This window comes from Lathyrus oleraceus, chromosome 7 (genome assembly GCF_024323335.1).
Source record: "Lathyrus oleraceus cultivar Zhongwan6 chromosome 7, CAAS_Psat_ZW6_1.0, whole genome shotgun sequence".
NCBI lineage: Eukaryota > Viridiplantae > Streptophyta > Magnoliopsida > Fabales > Fabaceae > Lathyrus > Lathyrus oleraceus.
The window spans coordinates 162330261-162356997 of record NC_066585.1 but is presented as its reverse complement, the minus strand read 5'-3'; the positions used below and the strand labels follow the sequence as shown (position 1 = coordinate 162356997).

Below are 26737 nucleotides of genomic sequence, written 5' to 3'. Positions count from 1 at the left end.
CATCATATTTGGACAACAACTTCCCATTTAATATATAAAAATTAGATTAGACAAAAGTGGAATAATATACATAAAACAATAACATAAAAAAATATCAAAAAATTATAATAAAACAAAAAAATAGAGGAGATGAGAGATTAGTGAAGATGAAAAGGAAAGAACAGAAGAGAGGAAAAATTAGAGAAGAAGATGTGCGATGAAAACGAAATTGGAAGAGAGAATAATAGCATAAAAATGAGAAGATGAAAAAGAAATAATATAATAGAGTAGAGATTGGAGAAGAATGGTGAGATATACATAGAGAAGAATGTGCGATACTGCTACGAGAGATTTGAGAAGACTGAAACTGAAACCTAAGTGTGAGGAAGATGAAATCGTTTGTAATCGTAAGGCTAAGGCATAATAGGTTTAAGTTTGAGTTGGATGTGGCTTAAGTGAAGTTTGGGTTGTAACATAATGCAGTTTGACTTAGTTTGGTTCGGTTTGAAAAATACAAACCACAAACAGAACCGAACCGCATAATTTTGTTAAAAAATGACCCAAACACATCCATACCAAATGCATTTTTTTTTTGCGGTTTTCGGTATGGTTCGGTTAAGTTTGCAGTTTTCTATTGGGCCGATTTGGTTATGAACACCCCTAAATGTACACATGCTGGAACATCGTACTCCACATATTACACCAATATATCCAAATTAACTCTTCTCCATGACTTGTAAATCTTCTATTGTAGAGATAATCTTGGATAGAATAATTCTGAATCAAAACTACAATACCATCTGTCTGTTGCCAAATACCAGATGTTGCAGCACACATGTTGAACCATCGTGTTCAACATGTCTCCCTTATGCATGAGAACCAGCTTAATCAAACTCCATGTTGTTTACCATAATGCATAAAATCCTAAAAGGACCAACAATTTCCCCCGTCAGCAAATTTTGGCAAAACAACTCTTCAAGCAAAAATACAACTAAGTATCGAAGATATACTTAGACCAAACATCAGCAGCATCAGAAGAACATATCATACATTAGCAGCAACACAGAATATAACAAAATTCATAAATCATAAGGTATAGTTATACACACACACAAATGTATTTGAAGCCTCTCTATTTTTTATAAAATCACCAGACAATATTTCACGCAAGTAGCTAGTTGGTTACTAACTTGAATAATCCTTTATGAGTGTAGTTTACACTAGATAATCGATTAGCAACATTAGGATTAACCAATTATCTATTTTGTAATACCTTAAAATCTATTATTGGGGTTTCCAATCGATTAATGACATTGACATTTAAATTTTTTTCATATTTGAATTATATAATCAATTATGTTATATGCAAAATTGATTATGAGTATTAAAAATCCCATGGATATTTTTCCTTTTTGAGATATATATTTTCCTATATAAAGAAGTCTTCTCCTCATTTCAAACCACACAATAATTCAGACTTCAACTATCCTTTTATAATTTTTTCTCTTCTCTCCTTTTATACTCTTTCACTAAAGTTATTTTAGTGCCTTATGAGTGAAAAATACTTCATAGGTGTTTAGTTGTACTGGTGTTCATACTGAATTTTTTTCATCAAGAGTGTGATACTATTGTTTGACATCATTGGTTATTGAGATTGTCCGTGTAAAATCTCTAGACGGTTCTTGAGATTAGCCGATAAAATCTCAGTTTGGTTTGTGAGCACGACTGTCAAAAGCTTTGTTTGGTTTAGGGGATTAACCCGTGTAAAATCTCTCATATTTGTAATAGGTTTCATGGGTATATCCATAAAAGCTCAAGATATTTTAAAGTGGAACTCTCAAGAAGAAGTTCTTGGAAAGAGAACGCATGCCAAGTGGTTAGATAAAACCTATATAAATCTTGGTGCAATCTCTTTATCCCTATCTCTTTTATTTCTATTAATTTATTTTATTTCCTCTATATATTTTTAATTAATCACGATTTCTGCACTTCACAAGTCACCCCCTATTCAACAAGTGGCATCATAATCTAACTCCTATGCAAGAATAAACTTCCTTGGAGGAAGTAAATTACTTCAAATGAATCACTTAACAAATCCCCATCCTTTAAAGGAAAAAGGTATGCTTTGTGATTAGAGAAAATGAGAACCTTCATAGAGGGGATGGATTTTGAAATAAGGATGGTTGTGATAGGTGGTCCGTTTGTAACCACACAGAAAGTAAATGATGATGTGGTAAACAAAAAATAAGAAGATTGAACCAAATAGGAAAAGGAAAAAGTGTAGCGTAGTCGGAAAGCTAAAACTATCATCACTACCTCTCTCGGTCTTTATGAGTTTCAACATGTTTCACATTGTGAGACTGCTAAGAAAATGTGGGACACCATCCAAGTTACCCATGAAAGTAATATCGAGATAAAGAGGGCAAGGATAAACACATTTACTCATGAATATGAACTCTTTAGGATGAGGCCTGAAGAAAATATTTATTGAAATTTTATTCCTAAGGGGACAAATGTCGGACACGATGTTGGGATAACTGACCTAACTTCTTAAACCAGAATGACAACAACAAAAAGTGTAATATAGAAGACAACAAAAACACAAGAGATTGGTAACACAGTTTGGTGAAATCACACCTACGTCTGGGGGAAACTCTATCCAAGAAACATATAGTAGTGTACACAAACGTGTTGAATTTACAACCCAACTAAGACAAACCAACAACTATGCTAAGTTACTGAAACATAGTATGGTGTACAATAAAGATTCAACAATAATCCTTATGATGGAATTAACATGGAATACAAGACTCAAAAGCCCAAGACACAAAGAACTTAATCTTGTGTACAAACCCTTAATTAAAACACGAGATTTAAGTATCCTTATATAGAAATGCTTTTTTGGATTGATTGCTCCAAAATAATAGAGAATTTTGTTGGAATTGATTGCTCCATAAAACTCTCCAAAACATATGATTTGTTACATTCAAATTCAAATTTAAAACTCCATTTATATTTGATTTGATCTTCAACATGCATCAAACAAATCTACCATACATTGCTGATAAATCTGATTAAAATCCAATCAGAAAGTTCTCACCAAACAACATCCCTTATGGCATGCTGAATAGGGTCAGATGTTGCAACGCACACATGTTGGAACATCGGGTTCCACATGTTACACCAATACATCTAAATTAACTCTTCTCCTTGAATTTTGGATCTTATACTATAGAGAGAATCTTGGATAGAATAATTCTGAAACAAAACTGCAATAGCATTTTTTTTGTTACCAGAGACCAGATGTTACAACACACATGTTGGAATATCGTGTTCAACAGGTGTCCCTTATGCACGAGAACTAGCTTGATCAAACTCCATGTTGTTTTCCATGATGCATCAAATCCCAAAAGGACCGACAATCTCCCCCTTCGACAAATTTTGGCAAAACAACTCTTCAAGCAGAAATACAACTAAATATCTAAGATATACTTAGACAAAGCATCAACAACATCAGAACAACATAGCATACATTAGCAGCAACATAGAACAGAGAAGAATTCATAAATTATGAGGTAATTACACACACACACACAATATCATGAGTTTGCTACACATAATTCTCCATAAACAATCAATATGCATTAATTCAAGATAACTTAGTCATGAATGTACACACAGTTAATAGTCAGTAGTTAGAGGTCAGAAACTACTACTAACATATAGAGTAGTTAGCACACACAATCACACCAGATGTCAGGCAGATGCATCAACACGTGTGGACACAGAAATCAGATCAGGATCATATCATACACCATTTATTCCCAACCACACAAGTTAGTACGAAATGCTACTAAGCACAGTCAGTAGTTGTAGGTAGTAACACCACTATTCTACTACACATCATTTCTTCCCCTTTTTCCCATAATCTGGTAAAACTTCAGTACAGATAGCAACAACTTGGTCAGTATTAACCATGAGGACAGTCAGTGAATTTTCCATTCAAAAACACACAAAATCAGGAGTAGAAACTATCAATAACAACCATGAGCATAAATGTTGACAGAAATCCAGAACACCGGGACTGAAGCTAGAACACCAGAATAGAAAGCTACAATATTGTTGAAAGGTATATCTTCGACAAATATTTTTATATCGTATCCACAGAGATTGGTTGATATTACCGCCGTTCTATAATCCAAATGTTGTAAGTTTAGAAAGTAACAAGGTTGTTTTGGTTGGAAAGTTATCTTGTGAGTAAATGTCACTAAAAACAGTAAAATGGTTTTAATCTAATGTAAAAGCTTGGCAAGATTGGAGTTCACTATTTCAAATGCTTATGATTCCTTATGATAAATAAATAGATTCAAGATTATTGATGATGTCCAAGTATCCTCTCAAAGTCATTTATGTCTAAATGATATTGTGATAATCACTATATTGATCCTTAGACGATCTCTCCACCTAACTATCAATATAGCAATCTTTAATGCTTAATACCAAAGAAGAGTAATGAATAAATCTATCTCTACAACTTATTCACTACTTGAAAATCTGTTTTATGTCAAGACTCAAATAATCTCTCTCGACAACTACTCAAATCTGGTTTTCAACTTAGGGCAAAAACAGTATTCAATACATCAACAATCTTTATCATATATATAAATCAAATGGAATACATAAACATATGAGAATAGCTACTACCTCCAATCTTGACAAAAGGGAGTTTAGCTCCTCATCATCATTGTTACAAAGCAGAAGCTTAAAGAAGAAAAACTCTGTTTTTCTCTCTTACAAAAATCTCTCAATGTCAATGTGTGTAGTAATGAATGAATGCCCTAGAATAATGTATTTTTCTTTACAAAAAAGGTTGACATTTCCTTAATTGGTCATTATCATCCAAAGCAGGAAAGCTATTCCAAGGCAGACACCAAAATGGCAAACAACTTTTTCTGCAAGACAGCACTTTTGGCCCTCAATCAGCTTGCTGGATTCGCAGCCTTCGCGGCGCGAAGGCAGTTCGCGGCGCGAACTGATGCTATCCAGCTTCCTTGTTTTGCAAGCTTCATCCAAGATGTAGTGTTGCATTCCAAAAGCTTTTTCATCCAAAAATTCTACAAAACTAACAAATATGTGAAATAACTATTCAAAACAAAATAAATTAAACCTAATTGCATTTATACAAAATAGTGAGAATAAAAGTGTGTAATTACATCAAAACTTGGTAAAAGGGACCAATAAAATGATATAAAAAGTAGTACTAATTGGTCCCTAACAAATATCTCTTGATGAAAGATGATTAAACCAGTCTTCATCATCATCTGAGTAAGTTTATCTTTAATGCATATCCAATCCTCCAAATCTTCTTAATTAATCCAAATCTTTCTTTCAAAGCAACTACATCAGAAATTTGGACTTGAAAACAAATCTTAAGTGCATAAGAATCTAATCAGTATAAGACGCACCCCAACATGTTCGAGAAATCTTGCTTTCCATTTTTCCTATAAGTCAATTAAAGAAACAACATTCCCCCTTTGGATATTTTTCGAAAAATCATATATTAAACACTTCTTCATGATTGCATTAAACTAGTGCTCAAAAGCCAAACAATATCAAAGGCAAACATTATCCAAAAAGCGTGCCCTTTTTCTTTTTCTCCCCCTTTTTTCCCTAATAGAGACAAAGGACATAAAAAGTACCATAAATAAAACAACAAGCTTCTGGATCCATAACACAAGATTGACTTGAACATCAGTCAACCAGACCAGCACACATCATTAGTCAAAGGTCCTCAAATTTGGAAAAAGGTACCTAATAATCTGACCACATGAGCACATACAACAATGAACACCAAACTAGCAGTAGCAACAACAACAACTTCAAAAAAATTCCATCAAAACCAGATCATATTCATCAACTGATACACATAAGTTGGACATAATGTCTGAGACATTAAACCCAACAAATGGCTTATGACTGAATCTCAGCAACCCTCAATCTCCTTAATCTACCTAGAATAACAAGATCCAACATTCAACACTATCTTCAACAACTAAGCTTCAACATGAAGCTCCATAAATCAAGATACACCAGTGCATCAACAAAAATCTTCTACATCTTTATTTGCAGATTCTTCTTCTTCCTCAATTCTCATTTTCTTGGTCAAATTCTTATTAATAAAGGGAACCCTGCTTCCGCCTAATTAATTAATAGTTGAAGGTGAAGGCTTCACACCCTTTCCAGTATCATACACTTTTATAAGCTCTTTGACCATCTTTTCATACCATCTCCTCTACCTCTTCTTGTTGTTGTTTCTGCTATTGATATTGTTGTAGGTTGTTGTTGTATGGTATTGTTTCAATTTCAAGCCAATTTTCTCCTCCTGTTCTAAATTTATAGTGAAAGTTTTGAAGTTTTGATTTTAAAGCTCATTGAATACCTTCTATTTTGGTTTGGGAAAGATTTTGATTTTGTTTCCCTTCAATTCTGATTATTTTTTTCACCTATTGATTGGAGTGGATTTGGTTTTGGGATGTTTTGATATGAAAACACTTTATGTCATTCTTGTGCTGATTTTGGAATGAATTCAATGCTTGATTCTAATTATGTTTTTTTTTTTTACATTTTAAGTAATAACAATTGACACAAATGTAAATATAATATTAAGTGAAGCAAGTAGAGATCTCACTGATCAAATAAATGTCGTATGTGTTTCGATCTCACTGATCTAAATGCACAATTCCCTAAAGGTCAATATCCATTGCTCAACATTCACATGCTAATCGATGTATCTTCAAATTATAAGACTTTGAATTTCATGGACGCTTACTTAACCACCAACCCACACTATATTGCAGTATTATATAATTAAAAAATGTGTGAAGAAAAAGAAAAAAACAAATAAAAGAAACATTGCAAAAAGATAAAATTAAGTTTCACTAAGTAGATTTAAATAACCTAAAATATATAATAATATTTTTAGTTTTCTATTCAGTATTAAAATATTAAAATCCATAGTATTTTTAAAAAATATTCTTAACTTTGAATATCATTAAAACATTATAACAAATCCGATATACATATATTTTTTTATAAATAATATTAATCATTCCTATAATTGTTGTGTCTTTAGATAGAAAATTTTCAAAAATAAAGTTAATAACATTCTACTAATGTTAAACAATTAATTAAAAAACTGTAAGAAAGTAAAAAACTCAAAAAGTTAGTTTTTAAATGCAAATATTAGTTTAGTTAAAAAATTATTATTAACAATTTAAAATGTCTCTGAATTTGTATTCGATCCTAAACTTGTGCAATTTCAGAATTGCAATGGATGAATCAAAACATCTGCAATTTTTTTCTGTTATAATTCTACTTGTTCTACATGTTTCTAATTCTCATGCAGCCTCGTCAAGTGACTCCATTTACGTAACTTTTCTTCAATGTCTTCAAAATCACACAACACCACAAGATCAAGTTTCCAACATAGTTTATGCCCAAACCAATGCATCATACACCTCTATTTTTCAAGCCTTCGCTAGAAATGGTAGGTTCAAGTTTAACACTCCCTCCAATGTGATAAAACCATTACTTATCATCACCCCTCTGCATGAAAACCATGTACAGGCCACTGTACTTTGCTCCAAAACCATTGGTCTTCATCTCAAAATCAGAAGTGGAGGCCATGATTTCGACGGTATTTCGTATATCTCCAACTCACCCTTTATTATGCTTGACATGTTTAATTTTCAGAACGTGACTGTTGATATACAAAACGAGATCGCCGTGATTCAAGCCGGTGCGAGTCTTGGACAACTTTATTATAGGATATGGGAGAAGAGTAAGGTGCATGGCTTTCCTGGTGGCGTTTGTCCGACTGTTGGTGTTGGTGGACTATTGAGTGGAGCAGGTTATGGTGTCATGATGAGAAAATTTGGTTTATCTATTGATCATGTTATTGATGCTAAAATCGTTGATGTTAATGGTAGAATTCTTGATAAGAAAACTATGGGGGAAGATCTGTTTTGGGCTATTAGAGGCGGTGGAGGAGCGAGTTTTGGTGTGATCTTATCATACACTGTTAAACTTGTTTCTGTACCGGAAAAGGTTACGGTTTTTACAGTTGACATGAGTTTGGAGAAGAATGTTGTTGATATTATTGTCCAATGGCAACAAGTTGCGCCGCGAACAGACGATAGGCTTTTCATGAGACTAATTATGCAGCCTGTGAATGGTGAGAAAACAAATAATGTTTCGATTAAGGCTTTGTTTCTTGGAGGTGCTGATGAAGTTGTGACATTATTAGGGAAAGAGTTTCCTTTGTTGGGACTAAAGAAGGAAAATTGTTCTGAAGTGAGTTGGATTGAAGCTGTTTATTATTGGGCTAATTACGATGATGGTGCTTCTTTAGAAGCACTTGTTGACAGAAGCCATTACACAGTTCATTTCAGCAAGAGAAAATCTGATTATGTAAAGTCACCAATTTCTAAAGATGGGTGGAAATGGATAATGAATAAGATGATTGAAAATGAAAAAGTTGAGCTTGATTTTAATCCTTATGGAGGAAAAATGAGTGAGGTAGGTTCTAATGCTACTGCTTTTCCTCACCGTGCAGGGAATCTGTATAAAATTCAGTATACTGTGAAATGGGAAAAACCAGAAGCTGGTTTAGAAGAGAATTTTTTAAGTCAGATTAGAAAGATGTATAGTTACTTGACACCGTTTGTGTCAAAGAATCCAAGAAGTGCTTATTTGAATTATAGAGACCTTGATATTGGTATCAATAGTCATGGTAAGGATGAATACAATGAAGGAGTGGTTTATGGAAAGAAGTACTTTGGTGAAAATTTTGAGAGGTTGGTTAAGGTTAAGACTCAAGTTGATCCTCAAAACTTTTTCTGGAATGAACAAAGTATCCCAACACTGCCAAAATACGCATAGGCATAGACTACCTATCCGATAGAAAAATAATTGAATAAGAACTTATAAAAAATTGATAATTAAAATATTCAATTTATTATTATTATTATTATTATTATTATTATTATTATTATTATTATAATTATATTTAGTCTTTGATATAAAAAGTTTGTTTTTTAAATTTATTGTAAAATTAATGTATATAGTTTTTTATATAAGAACTAGAGGAAGTATTATACGACTAGTCAAAGTTTTGTTGAATAAATGGTTTTTAATTGGAACAAGACATGTGTCAAGAGATCAACATTGTCCGAGATGACAAAAAAGCCATAGTCGTTTCTTCTTTCTCTCTTGTGGTCTCCTTCCCTACGTCATTCTTAGTAGATGTAAAGTCGTACCACCCTCACTCTCGTTTCAACAATTCGTAGGCTAACTTCAATCACTATGGTAAGTGGTGTTACAATTAATGTTAGCTACCGACATCACTTTTTAATCACCTTTTAAATTTTAGCTTTATCTTAATAAAAAAACACATTCTCACAAGGAATCCTTAGAGAAAAAAAGTTAGAGTAAATATCATATAATATTTATTATTATGTGGGTAAGAATGTGATTAACAATATAATAAATAAATAGAGTAGAGTTTAAGAGAGGTCACACAAGAGATTTATCCTGGTTCATCAATACGGTTAGTCTAGTCCTCATAGTTTCTGAGATTTCTTTATTGATACTTGACAACTTTTCTTCTTGTGTACACCTTTACAACTATGTATTTTTTTAGCCTCATCAGACTTATAATACTAATTAATATGATTTTTGTAAGCTTACAAAGTAATGAACAAGATTTTGTATCACTTGATGATATACGATTTTGAGAGAGTTTGTTTGGATCAAAGAAAGACCAAAACTTCAATATATGAGAGGTTTGTAAAAATATCTTTAATGAAATATGATGATGATTCTTGAGGTGTGATGAATTTTGGTAAGAAAGATAGTACGTATCAGTTCTTGAAGAATTTATTGCTTCTTTCAATTTTTCTATGTAATGCCACACTTTTCGACAATAACGAAGTGTTCCTTTTATATATGAGATTTGAATCAAGAGACTGTTGCAACTTGTTGGAGATGAATCTATCCATGAGAATCAACTTTAGTTACTAATATGTCATTTAAGCATTTTGACTCCTCAAATGGTTGCCCTCAAGTTTGCACATTTGTATTCTCGGACTTGTTGAGTCCTCAAATTGATTTATGCCACCTCAATCAATATAATATTAATTTTCTCAAATCTTGGCGACCAAGCCAATATTTATGTCCTCAAGTGTTTTTTGGTCCTTAAGTGTGTTTTGTTCATCAAGTGTGTTTTGATCCTCGTATTTGTTTGAGTCCTCATATTGCTTGTTATGAATATTGTCACTATTGATCCTCAGACTTGTCTGATCTTCAAGTGTATTTCAGTCCTCAAACTTGCCTTGATACTTGCACCTCCAAAAGGAAAACTAGTATTATTATTTGTGTACTTGATGACATAAAGTGAAGAGTATTTTGTCACATCATTATTTAAAATATCTTTTATGTTACTTGGTGCCCAAGTAACTTTTGTATCCTCACACTTATATCCCTGACACCTGTATCTTCAACACTTGTATCCTCGACACTTGTATTCTTGGTGTGTTTGTATCCTTGGAGCTTGTATCCTAAGTGTTTGTATCCTCAAATAACTTTTTCTTTTCTTTTCATCATGAGGAGTGTTATTCTTTTAAGGATCATTATATCATAGTATAATATATTGAGTGAAAATGAATGAACTTGTCTTATTTATTTCCACTCAAGAAAACACATGAAATAATAAATAAGATCATAATCTTAATTATAGTTACACAAGAGTTTGTTATCTTCAAAACATAAAAAATGATTTTTCCTCAACAATATCACCCTTTTTTATGATGACAAACTTCTTGTAATTGAGATTTTGATTTTTCAATTTGAAGAAATTTCGTGCTCCCCCTCTATTTATGCATGAATAAAAAGATTTTGCTCCTCCTCAATTTATACATAAAAATTGATGATTTATATATATATATATATATATATATATATATATATATATATATATATATATATATATATATATATATATATATATATATATATATATATATATATATATTTTGATTTTAAATAATTTCTCCCCTAGTCATTCTCCCCCATTTTGTTATCTTTCCAAAAGTAGAGGAAAATACATGCAAAAACAAATGGGTAAGACATGCAATATCATGGAGAAATAGAGAAATCATCCAAAACTTTGAGATAAATGCATATAAATAACATGTACCTCCTTTAGTGATGTTTCTTACTTTTAGTATCAAGGGTTAAAACATCTTAAAAGTTGTATTTTAGTCTCTCCCCAAGCTCATTTGTTGATTTTAGCTCAACCGAGAGAAAATGCCATGTTGTTTGGATCTTCTTTAAAAAATTATCTTGTTCTGACTCCATCCGAAAATTTTCAATAGTTTGATCTTGAGGATGATATTTGACAGTTTTCCAACACCTTAGAGGATCTTGAGAGGGTGTAGTTAGTATATCCTACCCATTTTTGTTGATATCAAAATTGTAGTGTTGTTTATCCTCATCATTATTTTCCATTCTTTTATCATCAAAGTCATTAAATTCATCAAAAATAACATGCATATTTTCTTATACAATTTGCTTTTTGAAATTGTATACCCTATATTTTATGAGTGCAAATTTTCGTTAGATATATTTTGTATGATATCAAAACTAGGATACTTTAGCGTTTATGTATATTGGACGGTATCATCGGAGTCTTAATGTGCATTTTAGCATTAGAAAGCATAAAAACATTTTGAAATGAGTTAGAAAATGTTTCATGCATTAAAAAAAAGTTTTTATGGGAAAAACAATCTATGTGTCGATACATACGTGTTATAGGTCGACACATAGAAGAAAACTATTCATATGACTCGATTTATGGGATAAACAATCTATGTGTCGAAACTATACGTGTTATGAGTCGACACATGTTTCATTTGCAAATTGTTGAATTCATCGATTGTGCGATCAAATGTTTGGTTAAACCTTTTGATAAATTTGAAAAAGGTTTTGTTGAGTTGATCACAATCTATTAGATTGTGGTTGGATTTGAAGATCAACAAAACAATACAAAATTCTAAACGAAATCGATTGCACACAAGGTGTTCGATAATTTGTCTAAACTACATTTTTGTGTATTTTATCATTGGGAATAGACTCTACTTTTATTATAGCATTCAATTGGTTGTGGTTGAGAGTATTTTGATCAAATTTGTGTTCATTATCATACTTTGATTTTATATACACATATTCGAGCTTTTCGATAGCGGTTCGGTTTAGACTATTCGATCCGGGTCACTTCCGCTAGCCATTAAATCTTTCAAAATGATTTTTGTTAAAGTTTTTACTTAGGATCTATTCACCCCTCTAGATCGAAGCCTATCGTCTAATAAGTGGTATCACGAGCTCAAGTTTATTCCGTGCTTCAATATTATCTTATTAAAAAATGGCCATCGAACCTAAAGGCGTGCACAATATAGCGCACATCTATGGTCCTAATCAAATTACAATGACCAATGGTGAAGGTGTCGTCGTACCAAAACCGGAATATCAGTGGAATGATAATGATAAGAAATTATGGTCACATGATTGAAAAGCACAAAATATTCTCATATCCGCACTTGGCGTTGATGAATACTTTCGTGTTTCCCATTTTGAAACCGCCAAAGTTGTGTGGGATGCATTAGAATTTGCCCATGAGGGAACTAATAAAGTCAATAAGTTAGGATCAATACCTTAAATTAAGACTTTGAACTATTTCGCATGAAGCATGGTAAAACCATTGCCGACAAGCAAAAGAGGTTCACACATCTTATAAATCGGTTGAATACTCTAGGTAAGCCTATTTCCAATGATATTGCTACTAATAAAGTTTTAAGGTGTCTTAATAGAAAATGACAACCTAAGGTCACCACAATCAAAGAAGTGAATTATCTTAAAACACTTGATCTCACAACTTTATTTGGCAAGCTAGAAGAACATGAGCAAGAACTCACTTGCTTAGAAAAACATGAAAAAGAGCATGAGAAGAAGATAAAGAAGGAGAAAGGTAACGAAAAAGAGGTAGAAAAGAAGTATATTGCTCTAAAGGCTTCAAGTTCAAAGTCCTAAACCAAAGAGAAAAGTGATTGCGAAACAAGAGATGACGAGAACTCTAGTGATGAAGAGACGGGGTTGTCCGTCAAAAGGTGCCATAAGTATACAAGGAAAAATGGAGTCAAGCACTCCGACAAGAACCTAATCAACTTTGAGCGAAGATTCTTGGTTATGGCGTAGACATCTAACTCATGTCAACTTTGATTTACTAAACAAAGTGACTTCAAAATATTTAGTAATTGGTCTACCAAAAATAAAGTTTTCAAAAGACCATTTATGTGATGCATGCCAAATGGGTAAGCAAACAAGAGTCTTGTTTAAATAAAAAAATATTGTTTCAACTTCGAGACCTCTTAAGCTTCTTCATATGGATCTCTTTAGTACCTTAAGAACTAAAAACATTGGTGGTAATTACTATGGTTTTATGATAGTAGACGATTACTCGAGATTTTGTTGAGTCATGTTTTTGTGTAGTAAAGGTGAGACTTTTTCAGCTTTCACACAATTTGCAAGGTTATCCCAAAATAAGATGAATTTAAAAATAGTTGCTATCCAAAGCGATCATGGAGGTATACTTGAGAACCGACTCTTTGAGAATTAATTTGAGAAACATGGCATTGAGCATAATTTTTCATTTCCAAGAACTCCAAAACAAAACGGTGTTGTGGAGCGTAAAAATCGTTTTTTAGAGGAGTTGGCTAGAACTGTACTCAATGAGGGTAATCTACCTAAGTATTTATGGGCCGATTCCATTAGAACGCCATGTTATGTATTAAATAGGATACTAATACGTCATTTTTTAGATAAAACTCCCTATAAACTACTAAAGGGTAGAAAACCAAATTTGTTACATCTTCAGGTTTTTGGATGTAAATACTTTGTTTTAAATCATGGAAAGGATAATCTTGGAAAGTTTGATGAGAAAGCCGATGAAGGTATCTTCCTTGGGTACTCTCAATCTAGAAAAGCTTATAGGGTTTATAAAAAAAGATTACTTATTGTTGAAGAGTCGGTACACGACACTTTTGATGAATCTTATCCGAGAAATGTCGGGAAAGGTGTCTCTTTTCATGATGTAGGTGTATCTTCACAAGACATTCTCAAAGAACCCAAAAAAGGAATGGATCAGCCTAAAGTAGTGGAACATGAGAAATAAGAAGATAATGATTGTAAAAAAGAGAAGGTTGAAAGTCCAAATGCAGTGAACGATATTCCTTTGGCTCGGAGAACCTCTAAGGATCATCATATCGACAACATACTTGGAAACATCACCAAAGGCATGAAAACACATTCCAAGATAAGTAATTTTGTTATCACTTTGCATTTGTTTCACAAGTTGAACCTAAAAAATGCCAAAGATACCTTACTTTATGAGAATTGGCTTATGGCCATGCAAGATGAATTGAACCAGTTTAAAAGAAATGATGTTTGGGACCTTGTCCCTCATTTGAGAAATCATCAAGTTATTGGAACCAAATAGGTTTTTAGATATAAATTTGACGAAAACGGAATGACAACTAGGAACAAAGATAGGCTAGTGGCTCAAGGTTATAACCAAGAGGAGGGAATTGATTATGAGGAAACTTATGCTCTGGTTGCTCACCTCGAGGCTATACGCCTTTTACTAGCTTATGCTTGCTCCAAAGATTTCAAGTTATTTCAAATGGACATGAAAAATTATTTACTTAATGGATATATTAATAAGGAAGTGTATGTTTCTCAACCTCCCAATTTTGGAAATCATGAGTATTCTAATCATGTTTATAAACTAAAATGAGCTTTGTATGGTCTCAAACAAGCACCTAGGGCTTGGTATGAGCGACTTAGTAAGATTTTAATATATCAAGGATACTCTATGGGGAAGGTAGATATTAAACTTTTCATTAAGCATCAAGGAAAATATACTCTTCTGGTTCAAGTTTATATCGATGATATCATATTTGGTTCCACTAACATGCAACTAGTCTAGGAGTTTTCTAAGCTAATACAGGTTGAGTTTGAGATGAGTCTAATGGGGGAGTTTAATTACTTACTTGGTCTTCAAATGAAGTAAATAAACTAAGGGACATTTGTGTGTCAAACAAAGTATTGCAATGAATTGCAAAAGAGATTTGGTATGGAAGATGCAAAATCAATTGACACTCCAATGCCCATAAATGGAAACTTGGAAAAAGATGAAAATGCTAAGGATATTGATGTCAAGAATTATAGAGGTATGATTGGATCTCTTATATATCTTACTACATCTAGGTCGGACATTATGTTTAACGTGTGAATGTGCGCTTGTTATCAATCGGCTCCTAAGGAATTGCATTTAAAAGCCGTAAAATGCATCCTTAGATACCTTCACGATACATATAAGTATGGGCTTTGGTATTCCAAGGGAACCTATTGTAGTTTGGTTGGTTATACCGATTTTGATTTTTCCGGTTGCAAATCGGATAGGAAAAGTACTTGTGGAACTTGCCACATGTTTTCAAACTCTTTAGTAAGTTGGCATAGAAAGAAATAGGTTTTCGTTGCTTTGTCAAATGTTGAGGCGGGGTACGTCGCATCAAGTAGTTGTTGTGCTCAAATACTGTGGCTCAAAAACAACTACTTAATTTTGATGTTAAACCACAACATATTCCTATCATGTGCGACAACACTAATGCTATTGATCTAACCATAAATCTGGTGTTTCACTCTCGCAATAAACATATTGAGATATGTCATCACTTCCTACATGACCATGTTGAAAAAGGAGACGTCTTGTTTGAGGATGTTGATAGCAAAAATCAACTGGAGGATATCATAATAAAACCTCTTGCGAATGAACCGTTTTTCAACATTCGAAGGGAATTGGGCATACTTGATATCTAAAATCTTGCTTAAATATGATTTGTTGCATGAACTTTATATACTTTTGCTCTAACTTTCCTTGGAAGTCCAATCACATATGAGTGCATCCTTCATCAATTCATACATGAGGTAATATTGTTCCATTTTCCCTCTTTGAAAGTAAGCCTTTTACTTTTGCATGTTATCTATGTTCCAAATGTTTGATATGCTTGATGTATGAAATAATTCATGAATGTTCACTTTCAAAAATTTCAATGGAGTATTTCAATTTATATGCTTATAGTAACTTCATGGTATTATTCTTCCATACTTGAAATATGTTCTTTGTGTATAAGCATGTTATCTATTATTAGTTCTTGCATGATATATGTGAGATTGTTGTTTATCTATTCCGGCATGAAATACGTTTGAACATGTTATAATGTCAACAAAATTCTTGTATTGTGTCATGGTTATGATAACATTTTTGTTTTTGTTTTGAGTTGTGATAAATCTATAAAATCGCCTTGCGAGCACATGTGTGTGCATCATTCGGGAGCACTAAAAGTATAAGTCACGTAAACGTGTCGCTTTTGAAGCAACTCAATATTTTTTATTGCATTGTATCCTTCATATTTCATGTTTATTGTATATGTTATTTGGCATGAATATATTGTTGCTTTAAATGTTTTTATTTATGTTTAGGCATTTTTTTTTCAATATTTACATCATTCTATGTGAGTGTTATTTAATGATGATCTTATCTTTGCAAACGCCTCGATACGTTATATTGGTATATGTGTAATATAAGATACTTCTCACAGATTGCTTTATCTCTTTTTGATGTTGTCAAAGGGGGAGAAGCATATGCAAGATGAAGTTGGGATGCATACATTCAGGGGGAGCCTTCATGAAGACACGGAACACAATGTCTCAAGTTTTTCCATCATCAAAAAGGGGGAGTATGTGAGTGCAACTTTCCGTTAGATGTATTTTGTATGATGTCAAAACTAGGATACTTTAGCGTTTATGTATATTGGACGGTATCATATGAGTCTTAATGTGCATCTTAGCATTAGGAAGCATAAAAACATTTTGAAATGGGTTAGAAAATGTTTAATGCATTAAAAACAAGTTTTTATGGGGAAAAATCTATGTGTTGACACATACGTGCTATAGGTAGACACATAGAAGAAATGTTTTCTTGTGAGTCGACACATACGAGTTTCAAGTCGACACATGTAAGTCATTTATAAAGTCTGTAGCTTTTATTTGATGTGTCAACTTTATGTGTCGACACATGACCTATACAAGTCGACATATGACTTATACATGTCGACACATACATTGAAATGTGTCGACTCATGACTTACATAGATTGACACATGCAACACATTTTTCCAAAAATTCATGATTTTTTCAAATCCTTTGCATTCATTTTACCCCCAACTTGCATACATATAAATACTTCATACATGCATAATTTATTCAAGTGATTTTGAGAAAATCACATACGAAACTGGGATTTCAAAGAGTTCTTTTCATCTTCAACCTACGTTTTATGCATACACACAAACAAACTACACATAATCATTCTTTGTTTGGGTGCCAAATAAGAAAAGCAATTTGTGGTTTTCCTTCAAGATCAATTAGGGATTTGAAGCTTTTGGAGAAGATTACGCAATTTGAATCTGATCAAGTGAAAGCTTTGAAGAACGGGGGTTTCTTGCAAAGGAGTAGCGTGAGACGGTGGATCATTTGGGTAAATCTTGGGTTACAACAATTCAAAATTTGGATTCGATCGAGAGAAATATTTGAAGAAGTGAGGGTTCTTGCAAAGGAGTGGCATGAGACGATGAATCAAATTGGTATTGTTGGGTGACTTGATCAAGCTCAGATCAAGGGAAGAGAAAATGTTAGAATCAACATCAAACATAGGGTTTGTAGGGTTGGATTGCTACATTTCTCTTGTATACGACTTTTGCAAAGTAAGGTTAAATATCATTATCTCAATTTGAATTCGAATTAAGGGAAAACATACCCATAGCGAGGCCAATTGGGGAACTTCCTAAACAAATCCTTGTGTAATTTCTTTCTCTCTCTATCTCTTTTACGTTTCATTTGCAAATTATATTGATTGTGCGATTAATATGTTTTGTGAAACCTTTTGATAACCATTTGAATTGTTGAGTTGATCACAATCTATTAGATTATGGTTTGGTTTGAATATCAACAAAACCATACAAAACTCTAAACGAAACCGATTGCACACATGGTGTTCGATAATTTGTCTAAATTGCATTTTTGTTAATTTTATCATTGGGAATAGACTCTACTTTTAGTATAGCATTCAATTGGTTGTGATTGAAAGTATTTTGATCAAATTTGTGTTCATTATCATACTTTGATTCTATATACGTATATCCGAGTTTTTCGACAGCGGTTCAGTTTAGACGATTCGATTTAGGTCACTTCCCCCAGCCATTAAATTTTCAAAACAATTTTTCTTAAAGTTTTTACTTGGGATCTATTCCCCCCCCCCCCCCCCCCCCCCTCTAGATCGAAGCGTTTCGTCTAACATATTTTTTGAAATATGTAGAATATCCTAAAAATATGCCTTTGATTGATTTTGAGTCAAACTTTCTTTATCATTTAAAATATATTCCACCCAAAAATATGAATGTGTGATATGTATGGTTTCTATTTCTCAAAAGTTCATATGGGGTTTTATTTAAGATATATCTAATTGAAACATGATTCAAAATATAGCAAGTAGTGCTAATGAATTTGATACAAAATTGTTTTTCAACATTTGATTCAAATAAAAAATTTATAGTCTTTTCTTGCGAGGTTCTATTTTTTCCCTCAACAATTCCATTTTGTTTGGAAGTTCTTGGGAAAGAAAAATCATGAGTGATCTCATTTTCATCAAAGAAAGATTTAAAGGATGAACTTTAAAATTCTTTCCCACGATCACTTCTTATAGATATGTAATTGTTTTTCATGCAAAACCCTTTTGCAAATATTTTGAAATGCATCAAAATAATCATCTTTTTGTTTTAGAAATAAAACCTAAATAAACCTAGAGAAATCATTAACTATCACAAGACCATATTTCTTTCCATTGATAGGATAAAAAAGATCAATGTAAAGAAGTTCAAGAGGTTTATTTGTAAAAATTATATTTTCAGAATGAAAACTACTCTTGACTTGTTTTTCTTTGATGCAAACTATACAAAAAAAAATCTTTATCAAAACTGATTTTGAGAAGAACTTTAACCAGATGAAGATTGGATAATTTAGAAATAGTTTTTATACTTATATGACCAACTCTTCTATACCAGATCCATCTTTATTTTTCAATGGATATGAAGCATGAATCAATTGAGAGTTCATTTAAGTATAATATATACAAAACTTTCTTTCTTGATCCAAAGAAAATGGTTTTTCTTGAGGATGATTGTTTTACCTCACACATGTTAGGTCTGAAATAACTTCAAAGTCATTATCACATAGTTGACTTATACTTAGCAAGTTATATTTCAAACCTTCCACGTATTGAACATCCTCAATCTTAACAGAGTAAATCTTACCAATGATATCAATACCTTTGATTTTGGATTTGACATTGTTTTCAAATGTTACTGATCCACCATCTTTTTTCTTTGAATGATAAGACATATCTTTTATCTTCTGACATATGTCTTGAGAAGCCACTTTCCAAGTACCCGATATTTTTTTCGTTTTCCAGAAGATATTCATGTATCACAAGTTAGTAGTGATTTGGGTACCGATAATGATTTGGGTCCTTGATGACTAATGCCTTTATGGAATATTTTCATATTATAAATTTTTCGATTCATGATGACCATGTTTGTCACAAAAAGAACATATTCTCTTAATTTTCTCAAAAAGTTTATAATAACACTTTGACTCATGATGGTTAGGCTTGCCACAACATCCCTTTTTAAAACTTTCAAATTTTTTCTTATGATAGCAATCTAACACAACACGTCTAGATTTTTTTTTCATAATAAGAGCATATTTTTTTTGAACTTTAGATCTTTCTTTTTGGGTACAAAAAAGTTTTCATAGAGGTTATTTTTGTGAGGTTCTAAAACATATCTCAACTTTATCAAATATTCCAACTTGGGATCCCATTATTTTTTGAAATGTCTCTATGGATTTCACAACTTTTGTTTTCAAAAAATTGTTATCTAATTGAGTTTCACAAAGACTTTGAGGATGAACCTCACTTGTCGTCTCATTGAGGATCTTATGTTGCTCGGACTTTTTACGATGAGTCCATTGCATACTTTTAATGATTTTAAGATACTCATCATTCTTAAATTGCAAATTCTATTTTTCTTTATTTATCTCATAAAGTTGGTTTTTAGAGATAAACATTTTTTAGACAAAGTGTTTCATTCATTTAAAAGATTATCAAACTCTATTTCAACATGTTTACATAAAGAGAAAGATTGAGAAATATCTACCTCTTTGATATCTAAGTTGTCCTTTACTATATTGGCTTCCTTCTTTTCTAATTTTGAGGATGTCATTTTATGCATTTGTTGAATTTATTTGGAACTCACTAAGTTATTTTCATCATCAATATGTTGAGTGTATCATTGATACTATGTATTTCTATTTATTTGGGAGTGTTTTTTATTCTTAACCATTCCATTTGAATATGTTGTTCTACTTGAGGATGGAACCACGTGGACACACTTTGTTGGTTTTGAAATTTCTTCCAGGATCTTTTCCTCTTACAATGTTAAAGGTTTAATGTAACACCCTAAAAATCCATCACTCTATTTAAATAAATTCACGAAAATAAAATATATTTAAGCGCCAAGGGTGTCACACATCTCTTTAACACAAATATGCTTCTCAAAATAATTTCAAAAACACGCAGCGGATAATCTCAAACAGGTTCAATTGAATAAATCCAAACAAATAGTTCAATACTCAAGCATGAGGAAAGTAGTCCCATAAATCTCAGAAAAATAAAATACAAAACAAAACAAATCTCGTCCCAATGTTACATATCAGAGTGACACCGCAGAACTAAATGAAACTCGAAAATGTAAATAAAGAAGAAGGAAATATGTGTCATTGTCTAACGCACGACTACTGCCCACTACCCGTATCTGCAACATAGGCATAACAAGCCACACAATAACAGAAAATGGGCGAGAATACTTTTACAAAAGTTATTGGTGTATTAGTCAGCAAGGATAACATACATAAACATAACACAATCATACACAAACAACAACAACAAATCACAATGCAGATGTATTAATGTAATGTATGAAGGAAAATTGTGATCCATAAGGCAGCGGAAATTAAAAATTCTCCTTTAGTGATCCTCATAAATGGGCATGACCAGTGATAGAAATCGTTACCTCTTGTGGCGATTGAAACCTTTAATGCAGATCTAAGGAGTGATCACGAGCATTTAATGGTGATAACGCTTCTACTCAGTCAACATGAACGGATTCCTTCAGTCTCAGTATTAGTTGATATGAATAAAGGCTTTGAGTGTGTGTGCGTGTGTGTGTGTGTGTGTGTGTGTGTGTGTGTGTGTGTGTGTGTGTGTGTGTGTGAGAGAGAGAGAGAGAGAGAGAGAGAGAGAGAGAAACAAAATTTCATCTAATGAAATGCTTCTACACAAAGGTTCTATTTATATAACCACTTGTGTGGGCTGCAAGCTAAAAATCCCACTTAAATGTATGTGGCCCATATCTTAGGATATACCAAAAATCACTTAAGTGTGTGGTACCTTACCATATTTCATATTCTACTTAAGTGCATCGTACCTTACGATGTTCTACAATTCACTTAAGTGTACCGTACCTTACGGTGTTCCTTATTTACTCCATCTCTCATCAATTTGTTCTTTTGTGTGTGATCCTGTAGGTTTTCGCGACATTGACAATTATACTAAATCACATATTAACATAATAAACAGTGAGCAGTATCTAGAAACACATCATTGCTACCCAAGACACGAAAAGCCATGTGATCTGACAAATCCCTTTTTATGATAATATTTATGTGTATAATTACCCTTTTTGCCCTTATGTCTATATTGAACACAAGGCATAGACCGTGTCATCCTTGTCCATTTCAATATTGGGCCCTTAGACATTTATCATGTTACGCAGAATAGGAAAATTTCATCTAGGTCACTCATGTCCCTTAGCATGCTTCGTGGAGTACCCATCAATCCAGTATAAATATTACTCCTAATATTCATACCTATGTTTAAGACTTGATAACTCCTTATCCATGATCCATGAGATGTGATCATAAGTCTATATACATAATAGTCTTAATGCTTTAATGTTATCCCATTTTACAACAAAACTCGACTACGGATACTTTAAGAACAATATCCTTATGTTTAATGGGATCTCATGATTAAGTCACACTTGATACATTAAACGGACTAGCTATTCTAGAGACTTTATTAAACAAACATAATAAATAAAAATCATTTTATTATTAATAAATAATTCGATACAGGTACCAAAAGTATTGGTCTCTAGGGCTTACACCAATAATGTACTCCTCCTCCAAAAATGCATGTGGTACCAAAAGTTTGAATGTCCGAGTTATTTTATAGAGTTATCCACATCTCTAATTCCTCTCTGGAAAATGTTTTCTCTAAACAATGAGACCGTCATTGGCTCTCTCTGAGTGTTGGACTTCGTCATTGACTCTCTCTGAGCACTAGACCTCATCAGACCGAAGTCCTACTTATCTCCAACATACACAAACGCATGAACATATAATATCAATCACAACTCATAATCAATCAACAAATGTCATCTCGTATCTCGTAATAATATTCTCTCTGAACAAAATCCTTTATGGACAAGGTTCTCTCTGAACCACAAGTTGCCAATGCAAGACCAACATAATAGTTTCCTCTGAACTATACAAAAAAATAATGCTATATAATTAAATCTCAATAATTACATAAAAAATAACAGAGTAAAATTATATTATTACGCAGCAACTCAAAAACATACAACAACTCAACCTCCTCATCAATGCATAAGATTAGTCAAAAACATATTGACCGAGTAATAGTTATATTTCATACTCGCAACTCATCAAAAGGGTAATAATTCTTATCTTTTACTCAATAGAGTTCTCAAAGGAACTCTAAACAACTCTACAACAATCTCTACAAATCTAAAACAACTCTAAAGTACTCTAAAGGGCTCAAAAGACAAATGTTGCATATAAAGATAACTCTTATGAACTCTATTGGCTGGCGTCCTGACTCAAATAATTATGAAACGAACCTAAGGTCATAATTTTGTCTCTCCAACTTACCAAAAGATTAGGGAAAGGTCACTGAACTCAAAATTACTCAAAAAAATCACTTATTGGACAACGAACTCGAACCCCAAACCTATTTTTCGATTTATACTTAGATTGTCAACAAAACCCCCCAAAAGAGGGCAATACCACAGATAAATAACAATAATATCATCATAGATTCAAAACAACTCAATTCAATGTAATATAATCAAATTGTTAATTCAAAAAACCCTTTTGATCACAAACATACGATCAAAGCAAAACACAACAGGGAAGGAGAAGACAAGAGGATTAAGATCCCTCGCCATCTGACTGCCTAAACACCCAACATGTAAATAATTCCCCCGACCCCCTTACCTCGAATGTGATGATCGTTGAGTTTTCCTTCTGTTGGGATTCTACCTCACTCTTCTTCCTGCGATCACTCCCCTTAGGTTTTTCTGTCGCTTTCCTCTTTTCAACAATTTCACGTTATGTCGAGAAATTCCTTCTAACTTTTCTATTTAAATAACCTAAAATTTCAATTATTTACCTCACCCTCAACCCCTCTATACACCTTAACTAAAATTCAATTATTTTAATTATTTCAATAAATTAATTATTCACTTAAAATAATAATTCTATTATTCTCACTAATCCTCACCACACCCTAACTCTTACTCCAAACACCCTTCTCTTTCTAATTTAATTAAAAACTCTATTTTCTCTTAATTATAACATGTCTCTAATGTTTTTCTTAATATTAGCTAAATTATCAAAATACCCATCAATCATACAAAACACATAAATCACTCAATAACATAGAATAAATTAATATAAACTTCAATTAAAATAATTAACTAAAATTGGGGTGTTACGTCTCTCTCCCATTTAAAAGATTTTTGCCATCGAAAATTACATGACTAAAATAGCTCCGGATAAGACTCTCTCATCCGACTCTCCAGCTCCCATGTCACGCTACCTCTAACAGATCCTCCTCACACTACCTTCATCGAACTGATCTCTTTACCCCTCAGATACTTCACCTTTAGATCCTCTATCCGCACAGGTGATGCCTAAATAGTCAAGTTGTCTCTCACTTGCACATCATCAATTTGGATCACATGAGACGAGTAGTACCCTAAATTTTGCCCATCTTTTTACTATTATATGGGTTTGAGTGAAATTTTATCTAGAATGAATGAGATAGCCCATTTGTTAATAAAGTGAGATTAAAGGAATTATAAGCATGAGGTCATGAGTTTGAGTCTTACAATTCCCATTTTTATGTTTTTCTCTTTTATTCGTTTTTTACCCTTATTTTCCAAAAATAAAAATGAATTATTTTCCATTTTTAGTGACCTAATATGTCCTATAAATAAGATTCTTTTTCTCACAGTGAAGGACCAATTAGAAAGAATTACACATAATTTCGCACATGATTTCACACAGAGTCTCAATCCCATTTTTTTCACAAGGGTCCCAACTTTTTTTTACGTTTTAATTTTTTATATTTTTTAATTTAATTTTTTAACCTTATCATGATGATAATCTGACGATCATCTCTTTAAGTTTTCTCATTATTTTATTATAACTTCCATTTATTTTATTTTTTTATACACTAAATCTATTTCTTGGGCATGTTTTTCAATTATTTTTTACCTTTGTTTTGTGACTAACAATACACAAACCAACAATTTTCGCTTATGTCACTATTCTTTTCGGTGTTGTTATTACTATTTTGAACGTACCTTTTGTTTTCTACAAAATACACTTACACCACTAATGGATTATTCATAGGATTTGGTTTTGTTTATTTTGCTTTAACAAGGGCTTTAGTTACTTTGGTTTTGTTCTATTCAATGAATAAAATGCTTAGAGAAAGTAAAAAATTCCTTTTTGTCCTAATTCTTTGGTAGGGTTGTGCCACTGTTGTTGATACAGTTTCACTATTGTTAAAACTTGGTAAAAGCTTATGGATTTTATTTAATAGTTTGAGACAAACCAAAAGTGGATTTTTTTTTAAATAACTATTATTTTTAAATTTAATTCCTAAATAACCAATTTTTAAAAAAAATAATCAAAATAATCACTATTCTTAACTGAATTGGCGCATCCAATTAAGCATCAAAGGAGACGCCATTATCCTTGACACATGCATGCAAAACCAATGCATATAGGCGCCACATGCATTGGTGCATGCATGTGCGCATATGTATATGCGCCGCCACATGCATTGGCGCATGCTTGTGCGTGTGTTACATGTGTGTGAAGCCTAGTGTTTTGGCGCATGCATGGTTGGGTTCTTCTTTAAATACCACCATGCGCATCTCCCATATTATTTCACATAACTTCTTACCCTCCTTCCATTTTTCTTCAACCACCTTCAATTTTGTTTTATTTAATCATGTCTGAATACATTCACAAGAGAAATGCCGATTTAATCTTTTCAACAGTCGCACCTCAGATAAAGATTCTGCTTTGGAATATATATTCGTTTGAACGTCTTAATCGGACGTTGAACCATTGGTTAGATGGAGAAATTGCAGATGGTGAAAGGATTAGAAGAATTCAATGGCTTGAGTCCACGTTCAACCAAAATGGAGAAGTGCATGAATGAGTGGATATTAAGATCGACAGAGACGTTAACGGGATGATGTATAATATGTTCAAAATTGTTTTGATGGTTATAATCGCTTAGTTATAGTAATGGTATTTTAATTGTTGTAGTTCTTTGTGTTGTTGTTTATGTGTTGGTTGTGTGTTGAGTATGTTGTATTTTTGTGTGATGGTATTTCCTCACAAAGTTATCATATGAAATAAATTTTGTTTTTAATATAAAGCAAAAGAGGTACATGTAAAATTATCTTGTTGTGCTTGTTCCAACACTAAGATAGTTAGTACGATTGTGACCTGGATAACGACATGAATTACATAATCGAACCATTTTGTTTGCCTATCCATTTCGGTTCGAATACGGGTGTTGTTTGGGCGACCCTTTTTCTTTCTTCGTATAACTTCATTGTGCCAGAGAATGTCCCTTTGATATGCAGGCCAGTAATCCTCTTTTGCAACAACTGAAAAACTAATTTTGTAAACATTGGATAGGCTTATGACTTTATAAATGTCAGATAGTAAGTAGGATGAATCCCTTCGAACCTTTGAACATGTCGTAATGACATGGGAGGAAGGCATACGAAAGGATTGAACTTTCTGCAGTCGCACCAATCACTATCTAGTTCCACTCTGTATTGTCCCATCAGCATGCCTTTATTGTGATCCATGGACTCAATAACACTGTACCAACCTTTAGTACAATCAAACACCATGACCACGTGTGTGTTAGCTTTGGCAGCTTCGTGTCTAATGAATTTCATTGAAGCATCACTGAACAACTACCTAGATTGCAACATTGAACTCCATATGGAAAGTTTGGTCTCAAACATCACCCCTAGCCTGAAATATGTTGCTTGCACTAAAGAGGTTATAG

At 32.6% G+C, this 26737-nt stretch overlaps 1 protein-coding gene across 1 annotated transcript; it reads left to right on the top strand.

The window, feature by feature from the left end:
* The first annotated feature begins 7270 nt into the window (after positions 1-7270).
* On the top strand, positions 7271-9043 carry LOC127108512 (berberine bridge enzyme-like 21). Its single transcript, XM_051045991.1, has one exon. It carries the CDS (start codon positions 7309-7311, stop codon positions 8917-8919), a length of 1611 nt encoding a protein of 536 aa, XP_050901948.1. The 5' UTR covers positions 7271-7308; the 3' UTR covers positions 8920-9043.
* The last annotated feature ends 17694 nt before the right edge of the window (positions 9044-26737 follow it).